Source organism: Rhinopithecus bieti, unplaced genomic scaffold (genome assembly GCF_001698545.2).
Source record: "Rhinopithecus bieti isolate Rb0 unplaced genomic scaffold, ASM169854v2 scaffold_19652, whole genome shotgun sequence".
In the NCBI taxonomy this organism is placed as follows: domain Eukaryota; kingdom Metazoa; phylum Chordata; class Mammalia; order Primates; family Cercopithecidae; genus Rhinopithecus; species Rhinopithecus bieti.
The window spans coordinates 3,384,252-3,402,400 of record NW_016809913.1 but is presented as its reverse complement, the minus strand read 5'-3'; the positions used below and the strand labels follow the sequence as shown (position 1 = coordinate 3,402,400).

The window sequence follows — 18,149 nt, the reverse complement described above, 5'->3', positions numbered from 1 at the left end:
CGGCTAGTTTTTTGTATTTTTTAGTAGAGACGGGGTTTCACCGTGTTAGCCAGGATGGTCTCGATCTCCTGACCTCGTGATCCGCCTGTCTCGGCCTCCCAAAGTGCTGGGATTACAGGCTTGAGCCACCGCGCCCGGCTGTAGAGTTTTTTTGTTTGTTTTGTTTTGTTTTTGAGACGGAGTCTCCCCGTCGCCCAAGCTGGAGTGCAATGGCGCAGTCTCGGCTCACTGTAATCTCTGCCTCCCAGGTTCAAGCGATTCTCCTGCCTCAGCCTCCCGAGTAGTTGAGACTACAGCCACGTGCCACCACGCCCAGCTAATTTTTTGTATTTTTAGTAGAGACGGGATTTCACCATACTGGCCAGGCTGGCCTTGAACTCCTGAGCTGGTAATCTCCTGCCTCAGCCTCCCAGAGTGCCGGGATTACAGACGTGAGCCACTGTGCCCAGCCCACCCTGTAGTTTTTTTAGCAGACCGTTTCATGGCCTATTTCACTAAGTAGATGGAGATAGCCCCCATCTTCCATGGAAATGTCTTACTTGCCTCTTATTTCTCTATCTTAGAAAAAGAGGAGTCCAGCCGGGCTCAGTAGCTCACGCCTGTAATCCCAGCTACTTGGGAGGCTGAGGCAGGAGAATCACTTGAACTCGGGAGGCGGAGGTTGCAGTGAGCTGAGATTGCGCCATTGCACTCCAACCTGAGCGAGAAGAGGGAAACTTCATCTCAAAAAAAAGAAAGAGAAGTCCTGGTCAAATTTACAAGGCTAACCTCTTCATAATATGTCCTTATTTCCAGTCATTACTTGCTCCTTAGTACTCTCTTGCCACAGTGTCTTTCTGTAACTGTTCCCATGTGATTACAAAAATGCCTAGATTGTCACCATCATTTAAAAAAAATATATATATATATATATGCTCTTTACTAGTCTTTAGTGCCCATTAGTAAATGCCTTAAATAAGGGATCAGTACTGCTTTCATTTCCCCACCATCTGTTCTGTATAACCCTGCCTAATCTGGTGTCTGTACAAGTCACACTATGGAAACTATGCTCAGGAAACTTATGAATGTCTCCTGATCAACAACTATATTCTGTTTTGCAGTTTAAAAGTACTTCAAAAGCTTATTGATGCTTCTGTTTATTTTATCCCATCCTTATAGTTTTTTCTGTTATTAATATTTGTGAAAATAGAAGGAGCACTAGTTCTAGTTCATGCTTTCTTTTACTTTTCCATAGCTTCTAAAACTTAACAGTGAAAATGATATATTGAAACAGTAAATTATACATCTATATCAGATTTGTAATTGTGTATTTCATTGCTATTTGAAGTGTAAAGTAATGGTTCTATATCATTTTTATTGGGAAGGTTGAATTTCCATAGCTTCAGAATATTCAAATTTTTTTGCGTAGATTTAGCTACCCTTTTCAAAATTTCCTTTTGATGAAGTCATTGACTAAAACTTCATTAAAACAAAACAAAAGAATTCCAAAAACCCTCCAAAATTCCTTTTTTAAAGGTGGGAAGGCATACCTGCTGTCATTTTATAGGTAGAACACTAAAACACAGTAAATTACCTGGCCTCTAACTTCGTAGTCTGATTTTTTCTGCCTTGCTCTTGGTGTTTTTGTGGTTTTATTTTTTTGTGAGTTGTGAGCGGTTTTTTGATGCTTATGTTTTGTTAGGTGTATAGACACACTTTTGGATGTCATATTTCAGGGAAAGCATAGAGTCATGGGCCTGAATAACAATTGAGTACAAATCTTTATAAATGAGCTGAAGTAACTTTGATTTCAATGTTATATTTTAAAGTCTAGGTTATTTTACTATAGAGCATTAAAATGATAAAATATTTTCCTTTTTTTTTTTTTTTTTTTTTTTTTTTTTCCTTTTAAACCCTTTTTCAGTTTAAATTTTCTTGGTTTCTTCCACAAAAATGGTATGTACTTAAAAGTAAATAAGTGGCATTTTAATAGCAAGACACCTTTGTGAATGTAAAAAAAAGTGGGGCTTCTGAGTGTAAATTTATAAAATTATGTTTAATGGAAAAAAAGATGTTGATTCTGATGTTTTTGAACTTTAAATTATAAAGGCTAATGATGAAATTTTTTTTTTCGGGAGGGACAGCGTCTTACTCTGTTGCCCAGGCTGGAGTGCAATGGTGTGATCTCGGCTCACTGCAACCTCCACCTCCTGGGTTCAAGCGATTCTCCTGCCTCAGCCTTCCGAGTAGCTGGGATTACAGGCACATGCCCCATGCCCGGCTCATTTTTTGTATTTTTAGTAGAGACAGGGTCTCACCATGCTGACCAGGCTGGTCTTGAACTCCTGACCTCGTGATCCACCTGCCTTGGCCTCCCCAAGGGGGTGCGGGCCACCACGCCTGGCTAATGATGAAGATTTTAACAAATTGTCTTAGAACTTCAATAGGTAAAGAATCTCCTCAGTAGAACCTTTTATGCACAAAGATTTTGAATTAATGGTATTGCGTCATGTTTTTAAAAAACAGTAAAACAACTGAAATAATCTCTATTACCAATGGCATATATTAATATTTTAGATATTATTAAAAGGAAATTACATAGTATATTACTCCAGTAAAAGCTCAAAGCATGCTGGAAAGAATTAGAGTTGTTTTTTTTGTTTTGTTTTGTTTTTTATTTTTTTGAGACAGAGTCTTGCTCTGTCGCCCAGACTAGAGTGCGGTGGCACGGTCTCTACTCACTGCAAGCTCCGCCTCCCAGGTTCACACCATTCTCCTGCCTCAGCCTCTCGAGTAGCTGGGACTACAGGCACCCGCCACCACTCCCGGCTAATTTTTTGTATTTTTAGTAGAGACGGGATTTCACCGTGTTAGTCAGGATGGTCTCAATTTCCTGACCTCATGATCTGCCTGCCTCAGCCTCCCAAAGTGCTGGGATTACAGGCGTGAGCCACCGCGCCCGGCCTAGAGTTGTTTTAAAAATGGAAATATACGGCCGGGTGTGGTGGCTCACGCCTGTAATCCCAGCATTTTGGGAGGCTGAGGCGGGTATATCATGAGGTCAGGAGTTCAAGACAAGCCTGGCCAATATGGTGAAACCCCATCTCTACTAAAAATAAAAAAATTAGCTGGGTGTGATGGTGGGCGTCTGTAGTCCCAGCTACTTGGGAGACTTAGGCAGTCACTTGAACTTGGGACTCGGAGGTTGCGGTGAGCCGAGATTGCGTCATTGTACTCCAACCTGGGTGACAGAGCCAGACTGTATCTCCAGGAAAAAAAAAAAGAAAAAAAGGGAAAAATACTTATCAGCTTGTCTATCATAAGTCTGTGTATACTGTATATCTTTTTATTATTATGCAATGGAATAAAACCATTATTAGAAACATGCTAGTTTAGTTGTCTTGGTATTGTTTAGTAAGACACAAAGATTGAAAATGAGGCCTGGCATGGTGACTCATGTCTGTAATCAGCATTTTGGGAGGCTGAGGCGGGAAGATGACTTGAGGCCAGGAGTTCAAGACCAGCCTGGGCAACACAGACCCCATCTGTACAAAAATTAACGAGGTGTATAGTGGTATGTCCTGTAGTTCTAGGTACTTGGAAGTCCAAGGTGGCAGGGTTGCGTAAGCTCAGGAATTCAAGGTTACAGTGAGCTATGATTGCACAACTCTGTTCCAGGCTGGGCAACAGAGTGAGACCCTGTCTCCAAAAAATCCCAAATATTAGGCTGGGCATGGTGGCTCACAGCTATAATGTCAACACCTTGGGAGGCTGAGATAGAAGAATTGCTTGAGGCTTGCCTGGGCAACATAGGGAGAACCTATCTATAAGAAGTAAAAAAAGATTAACTGGGCACAGTGGCACATGCCTATAGTCCTAGCTGTTCTGTAGTCTCAGCTACTCAGGGGGCTGAGGTGGGAGGATTGTTTGAATCTTGGAGGTTGAGGCTGCAGTGAGCCAAGATCACACCACTGTACTCCAGTCTGACTGACAGAGTGAGACCCTGTCTGAAAAAGACAAAAGACAACCTTGCCAATTGTCAAACTGCTCTAGTATAACCACTTTTAAATGACTCTTTGGGTTTTGTGGTTTTTTTTTTTTTGAAACAGGGTTTTCTCATGTCGCCCAGGCTGGAGTGCAGTGGTGTGATCAACTCCTGGGCTCAAGTGATCCTCCTGCCTCAGCCTCCTGAGCAGCTGGAACTACAAGCGTCCCCACCATGCCTGGCTAATTAAAAAAAAATTTTTTTGTTAAGATGGAATCTTACTACATTTCCCAGGCTGGTCTCAAACTCCTGGGCTCAAGAGATTCTCTCACCTCAGTCTCCCAAAGTGCTGGGATTATGAGTGTGAGCCACTGAGACTGGCCTTAGGGTTTTTGTGTAAGAAATTTGAAATCTTATATTTGTATTAGCAGCTAATGTAATTTCTAGTTTTTACCTTAGATCTGGTGGTCTATTTTTTATATAGAAGTAACCTGGGTAGCATTACTGTTTTTGATTTCCTTCAATTATTTGTAATGGTCTGCTTATAGTCCTTATTTCTAGTCATCGTATTTTGTTTTCTGTGGTGCTTCTGACATGTCTAGACTTTAATTCTTCAGAAGCTTATAATTTTAATTTAATTTTATACATTCATTAGCCCTTTGTTCTCAGGGACCTGTGTAGAACACATAGTTTATCCATCACTGAAATTTTTGGAAAGTAGTCAGATTAAGCTTTTTTCCTATCTACATGACAAAATATATAAAGTTCAAAGATTGCTCAGTTTTACTTTGTTTTTATTTTTCTTGATATTGATGTAAATAAGATAGTGAACTCTGTCAATATCTCTATTTCCAGAAAATAATTCCTCTGTCACTCAGGCTGGAGTGCAGTGGTTTGATCTCAGATCACTGCAGCCTCTGCCTCCAGGTTCAAGTGATTCTCGTGCCTCAGCCTCCCAAGTATCTGGGATTATAGGCGGGTGCCACCACACTAGCTAATTTTTTTTTTTTTTTTTTCTGAGACAGGGTTTCACTTCTTTTGCCCAGGCTGGAGTGCAATGGCATGATCTCAGCTCACCACAACCTCCACCTCCCGGGTTCAAGCAATTCTCTTGCCTCAGCCGGGCGCGGTGGCTCACGCCTGTAATCCCAGCACTTTGGGAGGCCGAGACGGGCGGATCACGAGGTCAGGAGATCGAGACCATCCTGGCTAACATGGTGAAACCCCGTCTTTACTAAAAATACAAAACAAAAAATCAGCCGGGTGCGGTGGCGGACGCCTGTAGTCCCAGCTACTCGGGAGGCTGAGGCAGGAGAATGGTGTGAACCCGGTAGGCAGAGCTTGTAGTGAGCCCAGATTGCACCACTGCACTCCAGCCTGGGTGACACAGCGAGACTCCATCTCAAAAAAAAAAAAAAAAAAATTCTCTTGCCTCAGTCTCCAGAGTAGCTGGTATTACAGGCATGCACCACCATGCCCGGCTAATTTTTTGTATTTTTAGTAGAGATGGGGTTTCTCCATGTTGGTGAGGCTCATCTCTTGAACTCCCCACCTCAGGTGATTTGCACGCTTCGGCCTCCCAAAGTGCTGGAATTACAACAGGCATGAGCCACCGAACCCGACCCCTAATTTTTATATGTTTAATAGAGACAGGATTTCATTTCAACATGTTGGCCAGTCTGGTCTGAAACTCCTGGCCTCAAGTGATTCGCCCACCTCGGCCACCTGGGATTACAGGTGTGAGCCACCACACCCGGCCCTCCTGCAACTATTTTCATTTATGCTTTCTGCCAAGAAGCTTTAACTGTATTTGTCAAAATTACATTTGACTAGCAGTGTATTATCATAAATGTTCAATCTTCAAGCCGGCCCAGTTGCATGTGCCTGTAGTCTCAGCTACTTAGGAGGCTAAAATGGGAGGATCACTTGAGCCCAGAAGTTTGAGACCAGCCTGGGCAACATAACCAGACCCTTGTCTGAAAAACAAACAAACAAAGATATTAAATCTTCAAATGAGAAATATTCAGTAAATATGGCCAGGTGTGGTGGCTCACACCTGTTATTCCCAGCACTTTGCGAGGCCAGGGTGGGTGGATCACTTGAGGTCAGGAGTTCAAGACCAGCCTAGCCAACATGGTGAAACACCATCTCTACTAAAAATTTAAAAAATCAGCTGGATGTGGTGGTGCGCACCTGTAGTCACAGCTGCTCAGGAGGCTGAGGTGGGAGGATCACTTTAACCTGGGAGACAGAGGTTTCAGTGAGCCAGGATCGCCCTACTGCACTCCAGCCTGGGTGACAGAGCGAGTCTGTCTCAAAAAGAAAAAAGGAGTTAGGAAATATATGTATGTGTGTGTGTGTGTATATGTATGTGTGTATATATATATATAAAAAAATAGAAATGTATAGATGTTTTTTTAGAGACAGGATCTCACTGTTTCACCCAGACTAGAGGGCAATGACAGGGTCATAGCTCACTGCAGCCTCGAACTCCTTGGCTCAAGAGATCCTTCCACCTAGCCTCTGAAGTAGCTAGGACTACAGGCACATGCCATCCATCACACCCAGCTAATTTTTTGACATTTTGTAGAGACGAGGTCTCTGTATTGCTCAGGCCAGTCTTGAACTCTTGGCCTCAAGTGATATTCTTGTCTTGGCCTCCCAAAGTGTTGGGATTACAGGCATGAGCCATTATGCCTGACCAGTGAATATTTTTTATACTTACAACCTGGGCATGGTGGCTCACGCCTGTAATCCCAGGTACTTAGGAGGCTAACGTGCTGACGTGTGGGGGTCACTTGATCCCAGGAGCTTATTGCAGTGAGCTGTGATTGTGCCACTGCGCTGTACCTTGGGTAACAGAGCAAAACCTATATCTAATGGGAAAAAAATTACAGCATATAGGACAATGACTATATTTGTCTTGTGAATGCTTTATTTAGACTATATATAAAGGCTTTTAAAGAGTTCGCTGTAAGTTTAGAACTGATTTGAGGAAAAAAGAATGAGTGAACTTTTGAGAAGTCTTATGGGAAATCTGTTTTAAATTCCCTGATTTACTAACAAAATGAATACTGTGTTTATATATTTTTAAAATATATTTTAAAATCCTGATTTTCTATTTAGATAAGCCATCACAAAACTCAGAAAATGAACAAAATTCTGTTACCTTGGAAGTCCTGCTTGTGAAAGTTTGCCACAAAAAAAGAAAGGTAATGTCAGTAAAATGATACTGATAGATTAAATGGAATAATTTGCTTAATTGGACATCTTTTTGCATATATATTGTATTTTAAAGCTGAGTTTTAAATTTTGAAAGCTTAAGAAATATGTTGATGGCCTAATTATAAAACTGATAACCTCTTTTGCCAACTCGCGTATCTGTGTAGTTTTTCTAGTCTTTTAATAAGTGTCTGTACAACACTTTCTCTTACAGGAGTCTGGAAATGGAGAAACTGTTTTAGCATTTGGCATGAATTCAGTTGCTTTTCTACCATTTCAGTCTCTTAGCGTATTTCTTAGCTATTTGTACCCATTGATATTTTAGATAAGGGTTAAGAGAGAGTTTTTTTCCATAAGATTATCCTTTTTAACACTGCTCTCAGGCAAAGAAATTTTGTTGTCAGTGTTATTAGCCATTCAATTATTAATACATTGCTTCAAATTATTATAAGGTGAAGTTATTTCACCATAGAAACAAGTGTTACGATGTTTCCTGGTCAACAGATCGAAGCCAACAGATCTACCTTTAGTTGCCTCAAGTCCCCGAGTGTTTCAAGAGGAGTGGGAACTGGTCTGGGTCCAGGGTCCCAGTATTGATATTCTTCCGAGACCATAGGCCATAAGGGCCTCAAACATTGGGAGGGAGTAGACTAAGGCACCTTGGAGGCAGCAGTGGAACTTTATTTTTAAAAGTTTATGTAAAGGCTGGTTGCCGTAGCTCATACCTATAATCCCAGCACTTTGGGAGGTAGAAGTGGGCAGATTGCTTGAACCCAGGAGTTCAGGCATCTTGGGCAACATGGCAAAACCTTGTCTCTACCAAAAATACAAAAATGAGCTAGGCCTGATGGCGTGTGCCTGTAGTCCCAGCTACTCGGGAGGATTGCTTGAGCCCGGTAAGTTGAGGCTACAGTGAGCCATGATTGCACCAGTGAGCTCCAGCCTGCGCGACAGAGTGAAACTGTCTCAAGAAAAAAAAATATATGTAAAGTTAGGAAATATCACTCCTTGCCAGGTGTGGTGGCTCACACCTGTAATCCCAGCATCCAGCAGGCCAAGGCGGGCGGATCACGAGGTCAGGAGATCGAGTAGCTAACACGGTGAAACCCGGTCTCTGCTAAAAATACAAAAATTTAGCTGGGTTTGGTGATGGGCACCTGTAGTCCCAGCTACTTGGGAGGCTGAGGCAGGAGAATGGTGTGAACCCTGGAGGCGGAGCTTGCAGTGAGCCGAGTTCGCACCACTGCACTCCAGCGTTTGTTTGTTTTTTTTTTCTTTGAGACTCTGTCTCAAAGAAAAAAAAAAGGAAATATCACTCCTTACTCCTACCTAACCTCCATACACATTACAACAAGTGATGGTATGAAAATCCAAGATACATTACTTAGAATAAGATACGAATATAAATACAGTCATTCTTATGTTCAAAAAAAGGTATCAGGGGTAAACATTTTCCTGGAGGAATATACACAGCCAACTGCTAGTATTAGTCATCTCCAGAGCGTAAGACTTGGGGGTGGGTGAGATTTCAAAATTTTCACTTTATACTCTTATAAAATGGAAAATTTTTTAGACAGTATGTAGTCTATTTTAAAAGAAGTAGCTGCTGTAAGATACTGTCATAAAGGTCTTCTGATCCTTCTAGTTTTTCTAGTATGCATTTTCAGTGTAACTAATCAGTGTAACTAAAGTGCAATAACAGGATATTACTCAGAATATGATCATTGGTAAATAAAACCAGTTTTGTTTTTCTTTCTTTAAGGATGATGATCCTTTCTGTTAAACATATTTTAACTATATGGATTTACTGTTTAATAATGTAGCTGTTCACCATGGGATTATTAGTCATTTTTTTATTTCTAATGGTCCTATTAGTCATTGTCATGTTAAAATAGAATATTTAAGAGATTTGATAAACGTACGTGAGTTTAACATTTTGACATGGTTTTTTTGTTGTTGTTAAAAAAGCCTTACCGAGATATGTAGCATGCTTTTAATTCTATATTTCTAATATACAACTGTTTGAGATCACTGTTAGCTAAATTTAGATATACTGTGTCATTATAATTTCATTATGTTGGAGAAAACGTCAATTGCTTTAATATTTTGGAATATAAGTATTTCAAATTTTTATTTTTGCTTCACAATTTTCAGAACTATGGTTAGAATTTTAACATTCCATTTGGTGATCATGGTCTATCTCCCATTGTTTCCTATAGCTATGATTAGAAGTTTTATTATAATTCTTACTGCTTATGTACAAATAAATATAATTTAATAATCTTTACCTTTGCAGGATGTAAGTTGTCCAATAAGGCAAGTTCCCACAGGTAAAAAGCAGGTGCCTTTGAATCCTGACCTCAATCAAACAAAACCTGGAAATTTCCCGTCCCTTGCAGTTTCCAGTAATGAATTTGAACCTAGTAACAGCCATATGGTGAAGTCTTACTCGTTGCTATTTAGAGTGACTCGTCCAGGAAGAAGAGAGTTTAATGGAATGATTAATGGAGAAACCAATGAAAATATTGGTAATTTTTTTTACTAGATTTTATCACTGGAGGTTAAGATGGTCACTGAAAATGATTGTACCAGTGTTCCTTCATGATAGTCATGGTGCTGAGTCTTAAAGCAAGCAGTGAATTCACTTCCACCTCAGTATTTTGTTGTGCAAAATTTCAAACATAAAGGACAATGAGAAGTGTTTTATAGTGAACACCTATCTACTTACCTCTTAGATTCAACAATGAACTTTTTTTTTATACTTGTTGCATATTTATCCCCCTACCCATCCCTCTATTCTTCCAACAATTATGAATTCATCTTTGAGGTATTCATTCAACAAACACATAGGTGCTGGGGATGATCTAATTTAACTGAAGATGATTAAAACATTCAGTCCTATCCTCCAGAGTCTCACAACCTAGTGTAGGGAAATAGACATGAAATAAATCATTGTAGCAAAATGATGAGTGGCATAATATAAGTATATGTGAAGTTCAGCAGAGAACTACCTTGGAAGAAATAATCTTTGACTCTTGAAATATTGTTTGAAGTGTTTGGAGAGTTACCATGAGTGAGAAGGAATTTGCCTAGCAAAGATAATTCTCAACAGAAACATTAGCATTTGCAAAGATGTGGGGTTAATGTTGTGAGTGTTAAAAAGAACATATAGTAAAAATGCAAAATTGGAAAACATATAGTCTGTATATTATTGCAACTTTAGTGTAATTTGTACCTCATTTGGGATAAATATAGCATGTTTTAATTAAGCGACTATATCTCATAAATAACACGTTTTTGTTCTAATATTTGATTTATGAGAAATGTTTGTTAAATTTAGATGTCAATGAAGAGCTTCCAGCCAGAAGAAAACGAAATCGTGAGGATGGGGAAAAGACATTTGTTGCACAAATGACAGTATTTGATAAAAACAGGTAATGTTGATGAACCAGTGAGGCTCCCACAATGTTCTGGAAATATTTTCATTCTGACGCAGAATATAATTATTTATATTGATTATTTCATTGCTTTTGTTTCTTTTTATTATGGATGAAAAAACAAATTTGCAAACACTGAATTTTTGTTTGTTTCGTAGAAAACAATAAACACCGTTAAGGAACTGTTTGGATAGATAGCTCAGTTAAGCTTACTTATTTGGCGAATATTTTCTGAGTGTCTGCTCTTTGCGAGACACTGTTCCAGATGTTGAGAAGGCAACAAAATCCCTGTATTCATCATGGAGCTTAACTTAGTGGAGGAAACAGACCACCACCCAAAAAATCAACTAATGTCACTTAGTGATGAATGTTGGGAAGAAAAATAGAGAATAAATGGTTACTATTTATAGAAATAGCCTCTGGGAGGAGGTAGTATTTGAGAAGAGTCTTAAATGGACTGGGCCCTACATAAATCTTGGGTTTATGTGTTTATTAAAAATTAAGGAAGAGGAGCTGGTCATGGTGGTATGCACCTGTAGGTCCAGCTACATAGGAGGCTAAGATGGGAGGATTGTTTGAGCCCAGGAGTTGAAGGCAGCAATGAGCTATGATCATGCCACTGTACTCCGGCCTGAGTGACAAAGTGAGATCCCATCTTTTTTTTTTCTTGCCCATTGCAACCCCTCTGCCCCCTGGGTTTGGGCAATTCTCCTGCCTCAGCCTCCCAAGTAGCTGGGACTACAGGTGCGTGCCACCACGCCCAGCTGATTTTTTGTATTTTCAGTAGAGACGGGGTTTCACCGTGTTAGAATGGTGTCAGTCTCCTGACGTTGTGATCCTTCTACCTTGGCCTCCCAAAGTGCTGGGATTACAGGCGTGAGCCACCACGCCTAGGCAAGACCCCATCTTTTTTAAAAAAAGAAAGAAGGCCAGGTGGGGTGGCTCACGCCTGAAATCCCAGCACTTTGGGAGGCCGAGGTGGGTGGATCACAAGGTCAGGAGTTTGAGACCAGCCTGGCCAAGATGGTGAAACCCTGTCTCTACTAAAAATACATAAATTAGCCGGGCACAGTGGTGTGTGTCTGTAATCCCAGCTACTCCAGAGGCTGAAGCAGGAGAATCGCTTGAACCCAGAAGGCAGAGATTACAGTGAGCCAAGATCGCACCACTGCACTTCAGCCTGGGTGACACAGCAAGACTGTCTCAAGAAAAAAGAGGCCGGGCGCGGTGGCTCAAGCCTGTAATCCCAGCACTTTGGAGGCCGAGACGGGCGGATCATGAGGTCAGGAGATCGAGGACCCATCCTGGGCTAACACAGTGAAACCCGTCTCTACTAAAAATACAAAAAACTAGGCCGGCGAGGTGGCGGGTACGCCTGTAGCCCAGCTATCTCCGGAGGCTGAGGCAGGAGATGCGCGTGAACCTCGGGAGGCGGAGCCTTGCAGTGAGCTGAGATCCGGACCTGCATCCAGCCCGGGCGGACAGAGCGAGACCCGCTCAAAAAAAAAAAAAAAGAAAAAGAGAAAGAAAATCATGTATAATCATTGTGTACCTCTGTGCATTTGGTACAGGATGGCAAGAAACAGGCTTATAATAATTTATGAAATTTCTGTTTGGAAACGAAACATTTTAGTGAAAATATCACCAGTGAAAGAATGTATAGGAAGCAAATCCAGCATTTGTTTTTCAGAATTGGAGGAAGAAACCTATGCCATCATTTCTTGTACCAGGCTGCTTGCTGGTAGTTAACAGTTTATTGTCAGGTATAGGACAAAGAACCAGGAAAAGTAACTAGGCCATTCCTCCTGTTGTTTATTATTTATTTATTTTTGAGACAGACACTCGCTCTGTCACCCAGGCTGGAGTTCAGTGGCGTGATCTTGGCTCACTGCAACCTCTGTCTCCTCGGTTCAAGCAACTCACTTGCCTCAGCCTCCCGAATAGCTGGGATTACAGGCACCCGCCACCACACCTGGCTAATTTTTGTATTTTTAGTAGAGATGGGGTTTCACCATGTTGGCCAGGCTGGTCTTAAGCTCCTGCCCTCAGATCATCCACCTGCCTCAGCATCTCAAAGTGCTGGGATTACAGGTGTGAGCCACCGTGCCCGGCCAGTGTCTTTGTTTTTTTCTTTTTTTGAGATGGAGTCTCGCTCTGTCGCCCAGGCTGGAGTGCAGTGGCGCGATCTCGGCTCACTGCAGGCTCCGCCTCCCAGGTTCACGCCATTCTCCCGCCTCAGCCTCCCAAGTAGCTGGGACTACAGGCACCCGCCACCATGCCCGGCTAATTTTTTCATATTTTTAGTAGAGAAGGGGCTTCACTGTGTGTTAGCCAGGATGGTCTCGATCTCCTGACCTCGTGATCTGCCCATCTCAGCCTCCCAAAGTGCTGGGATTATAAGCGTGAGCCTCTGTGCCCAGCCCAGTGTCTTTTTAATGTCAGAAATTTTATTGTGGATCGAAGATTTGAATGGAAAACAATAAAACCATAAATGTACTAGAAAATAGGGATCATGTCTGTGGGGGGAAACAGTTAGAATGAGGCACATTGGACTTCAGTGCTGTTAATTGTTCTATTTTAGGCACTATGGGGTATGTTCTCTTTTCTTTTTTATTCTCTGTACCTGACACGTACATTAACACATTTCTTGTAAGAAAAGATAATGCTTATATTTTAAAGAAAAGTGCCAAGAAGAAACTGGGAGAATTTCCACCCAGCAGCTTATTTTGAAAATATTTACCCGGGCGTGGTGGCTCATGCCTGTAATCCCAGCACTTTGGGAGGCTGAGGCAGGCGGATCACGAGGTCAAGAGTTCGAGACCATCCTGGCCAACATGGTGAAGCCCCATCTCTACTAAAAATACAAAAATTAACTGGGCATGGTGGTGCGCTCCTGTAGTCCCACCTACTCAGGAGGCTGAGGCAGGAGAATCACTTGAATCCAGGAGGTGGAGGTTGCAGTGAGGTGAGATCACGCCGCTGCACTCCAGTCTGGCGACAGAGCGAGACTCCATCTCAAAAAAAAAAAAAAAAAAAATTCAGACCTATAGGAAAGTTGAAAGAATACTAAAGAATACTACAGTCATTTAATATCCACATACCCTTCATCTCGATTGTTGTTAACATTTTGCCACATTTGATTTATTTGTGAGTATGTATTTTATTTTTGTGCTGAACAATTTGCAGGTTTTGCTTTATTTCTCATTTATAAACTCTGTTGCATGTAGCTCCTAAGAACAAAGACATTTTCTGGTATAACCACCATACACTTATGAGGAAAATTAAAATACAAATACAATACTATCTCCCCAGTTGACCTCAATAAAGTCCTTTATAATTTGTCCTGTCCCCACCCCAATTCTATAGCTAGTTGTCATAGTTCTTCAGTCTCTTTCAATTTGGAATAGTCCCCCACCCTTTCCCACTACCTTTTGTGACATTTTTCCCCCAGTATAGGGCTGTAGTTTTGCAGAATGTATCTCAATTTGAACTTCTGTGATGATTTCCTCATGATTAGCTTCAGGTTAAACATTTTTGGCAGGGATTCTAATGAGTGATGTGTTCTTTATATATCACAGGCCAAAGGTAATATTAGGTTTGATCACTCGGTTAAGATGCTGTTCACAGTATTTCTCCATTGTAACAGTACTTTTTTCCCCTTTTATATAAATTACCATATAATTCTTACACTAATACATGAAGCTGAGTAAATATCCATTTTCTTCCCATAGCCTTTCACCTAATAGTTTTAGCATCGATTGCTTATTTTTGCTTGAATAAAATTGTTCCTTTGGCAGTTGGGAAGTGGTAATTTTCTAACATTTCTTCCACATTTATTAGTTTGCATTTTTCTGTAAAGAAGAGCGTTCCTTCTCTGCTCCCACTGCTTCACTTGACCAACCCTAAAATAAATATATATATATAAAAACAGGCAAGCATAGTGGCTGACGCCTGTAACCCTAACACTTTATAAGTCCAACACGGGAAGATTATTTGAGCCCAGGAGTTTGAGACCAGCTTGGGCAACATAGCAAGACCCTGTCCCTGAAATGAAAAAAACAAAAAAATTAAGAAAAGTTATATGTAAATTTTAAAAAAAGAGCATTCCTTTTCCCAGCTTTGGTATTTTAAAATCGGTATGGAGTAACAAATTTATTTTTATTCAACTAGTTTTAATCTGTTGATACTGTTATTTTAATGCTCAAATTGTCTCATATTTGGTCAGGAGGAACCCTTCTAAGTAGGCTTCTGTGTCCTGTTTTGTTGCTGCTGGTTTTTCCTGATCTTCTAGAATAGTAAGATATACCAGAATTCCTTCTCCTTTTTTTTTTGAGACGGAGTTTCACTCTTGTTGCCCAGGCTGGAGTACAAAGGCACGATCTCAGCTCACCACTACCTCTGCCTCCCAGGTTCAAGCGATTCTCCGGCCTCAGCCTCCTGAGTAGCTGGGATTACAGGCATGCACCGCCATGCCTGGCTAATTTTGTATTTCTAGTAGAGACGAGGTTTTTCCATGTTGGTCAGGCTGGTCTCGAACTCCTTACCTCAGGTGATCCTCCCACCTCAGCCTCCCAAAGTGTCGGGATTACAGGCATGAGCCACCGCACCCGGCCTACCTTCTCCTTTTCTTACCTCTGCTCTGAAATTGTGATTTCTTCAAGGAGTCATGCATGATTCTTTATAGAAGAATAGTGTTTTTAAGCCAAAATCTGCATGTTAGGTATGTAAAAATTGTTTTTAAAATCTCACAGAGGGCTGGGAACAATGGCTCACACTTGTAATCTTAGTACTTTGGAAGACCAAGGTGGGAGAATCGCTTGAGCCCAGGAGTCTGAGGCTTTAGTGATCTATGATTGTGCCACTGCACTCTAGCCTGGGTGACAGAGTGAGACTGTCTTAAAAAAAAAAAAAAAAATCCAGTTAATTCCTTGAAATAATAACGAAAATTCAAAAGCCATATAGGAAAAGAATGCAAGGTTGAACAAAATAAAATGAAAACTTCTTTAGAAAACAAAAGCCACCATAACCAAAGTCAAAATGGAAATGACAAGACAGGGAGAAATTATTTTCAACTCGTTTTATAGGTAGATATCTCATTCTTGAATGTAAAAAGGTCATAGTAATTTTACAAGACCACTGCCCAATAGAGGAATGGGCAAAGGAAACCATAAGTTTACCAAAATAGATATATATGGTTCTTAAACAATTTAAACGATAAAATATCTGAATTAAAAGTACACTGAGATGCATGTTTTCACTTATCAGATTGACAGAGACCAAAAAACTTTTGATAAAGCACTTGATGAGACTGGAGGAAAGGTCTCCACGTACATTACAGATAGGAGAGTGCATTGGATTGTAACTATCAAATGTACATCCATAAAATGGAATAGTATGTATCTATGTAAAAGCATAAGGAAGCTCTGTTTTGATTTAGAAATATATGAATTTATTGCCTATTTGAATAAATTAGTTTTTAAAATAATTGAATGGCTTTGCTGATATGTACTATTGAAGTTGACAAAATTTAAGTTGTACAGCATAGAGAAAAGACAAAAATTCTTAAGTCTCAATTATTTGGTTTTAAGAGACTTTAGAGACAGACACCTGGATTCATTTGCTAGCTCTGGCTATTTATGGTTTCATTTTAAGGCAAGTTATTTAACCTTTTCTTGCCTCAGTTTTCTCTTCTGGCAATGGAATAATAGTACGTAGTTCATAGCATTGTTGGGAAGATTAAATGAACCATGTAAAATCTTTATAATAGTGCCTGGCACATAGTGAACACTCAATAAATGTCAGCTGTTTTTACCTAATAGAATTTCTCTAAGAGTGATGAAGAGAAGCCACATTCTTGATATATACAGTTAATTACTGAGCATGGTTGACGAATGGTGTTTAGAGTAGTAGTGGTTACTAGTGTTTAAAGTATGGAAAAAATAAATTATACATAGACATGTATGTACACACACCTTAAAACTATATTGTATGAATATATTTGAATTATTTGATTCAATTAGTGTTCCATGAAATATTTATTGAGCACCTATATGTGCCAGGTGCCCCCAGAATTCTATAGTTACTAGATTTGTCATAGTCATCAGTTTACTGGTCAAGTATAAAAGTAAAGGATTCTAGTTCAAACAATTACAGTAGTTAAAAGTAATAGAATTCTTAGTATTTCCCTAAGACAACCATTGTAACACTGTTCTCCTATTTTTAAAAATATAAAGCTTGGGCCGGGCGTGGTGGTTCACGCCTGTAATCCCAGCACTTTGGGAGGCCGAGGTGGGTGGATCACGAGGGCAGGAGTTTAAGACCAGCCTGGCCAAGATGGTGAAACCCCGTCTCTGCTAAAAATACAAAAATTAGCCGGTCATGTTGGCATGCGCCTGTAATCCCAGCTACTCGGGAAGCTGAGGCAGGAGAATTGCTCGAACTGGGCAGCAGAGAGATGCGGTGAGCGGAGATTGCACCACTGCACTCCAGCCTGGGCAACAGACCAAGACTCCATCTCAAATAAATAAATAAAGCCTGTACATATGCTTTATATTTAATGTTGACAACGTACCAGGTTTTGAGACCTCAAGCATATTATACTTTATGTGTTTCGAGTTATATCTGAGTAGCTACAGTAATGAATCCCTAGTAATACAGTTTTTAGTGTACATCATTAAAATTGCTTTCATCAGGACTGGAGTGTAGCTGTATTTTTAAATCTTGTCGGGTATGTAAGCTAGTGTATAAATTTAATAAATGCTTTTAGTATAAATCTAAAGATGTAGAATTTGTGTACTTATAGTAATAACACAGGTTACTTTAAAGTATATGTGTTTGTCTAACAGGCGCTTACAGCTTTTAGATGGGGAATATGAAGTAGCCATGCAGGAAATGGAAGAATGTCCAATAAGCAAGAAAAGAGCAACATGGGAGACTATTCTTGATGGGAAGGTATGGACTACTTAGAAGGTTGAGCACGTTATAGTTATGAACTCCCATTTTTGATTGATATTTTCCTCCCCAAATGCTAATTCATGTTGGAAGTAAAGTCCTTTGTTTTTTATTCTTTAAAAAACACAAGTAAATGATCAAATGATCTAGTCAGAGCATTTAATGGAAGGCATCATCCTTTTTTTTTTTTTTTTGAGGCGGAGTCTTGCTCTGTTGCCCAGGCTGGAGTGCAGTGGCATGGTCTTGGCTCACTGCGACCTCTGCCTCCCGGGCTCAAGCGATTTTCCTGTCTCAGCCTCCCGAGTAGCTGTGATTACAGGCACGTGCCACCACGCCTGGCTTAAGTTTTTGTATTTTTAGTAGAGACGGAGTTTGACCATGTTGGCCAGGCTGGTCTCGAACTCCTGACCTTGTGATCCGCCCGCCTCAGCCTCCCAAAGCACTGGGATTACAGGTGTGAGCCACTGCGCCCAGCCACATGCTCTCTCTCATACTTCCCAAGACATGACAGAGTACAGTTATTCCTCCACACTCAAGAGGGGCTGGTCAGTTCTCCCCTACCTGAGATGATCCGG

General features: G+C 40.5%; 1 protein-coding gene across 1 annotated transcript in view; it reads left to right on the top strand.

The window, feature by feature from the left end:
- The window catches only part of SUZ12 (SUZ12 polycomb repressive complex 2 subunit), a 65,317-nt gene that overhangs the window by 28,200 nt on the left and 18,968 nt on the right, over positions 1 to 18,149 (top strand). The window contains 5 exon segments of the mRNA XM_017890926.1: positions 1,904 to 1,935; positions 7,091 to 7,176; positions 9,483 to 9,714; positions 10,527 to 10,620; positions 17,469 to 17,574. Coding sequence (XP_017746415.1) covers positions 1,904 to 1,935; positions 7,091 to 7,176; positions 9,483 to 9,714; positions 10,527 to 10,620; positions 17,469 to 17,574 — 550 coding nt within the window.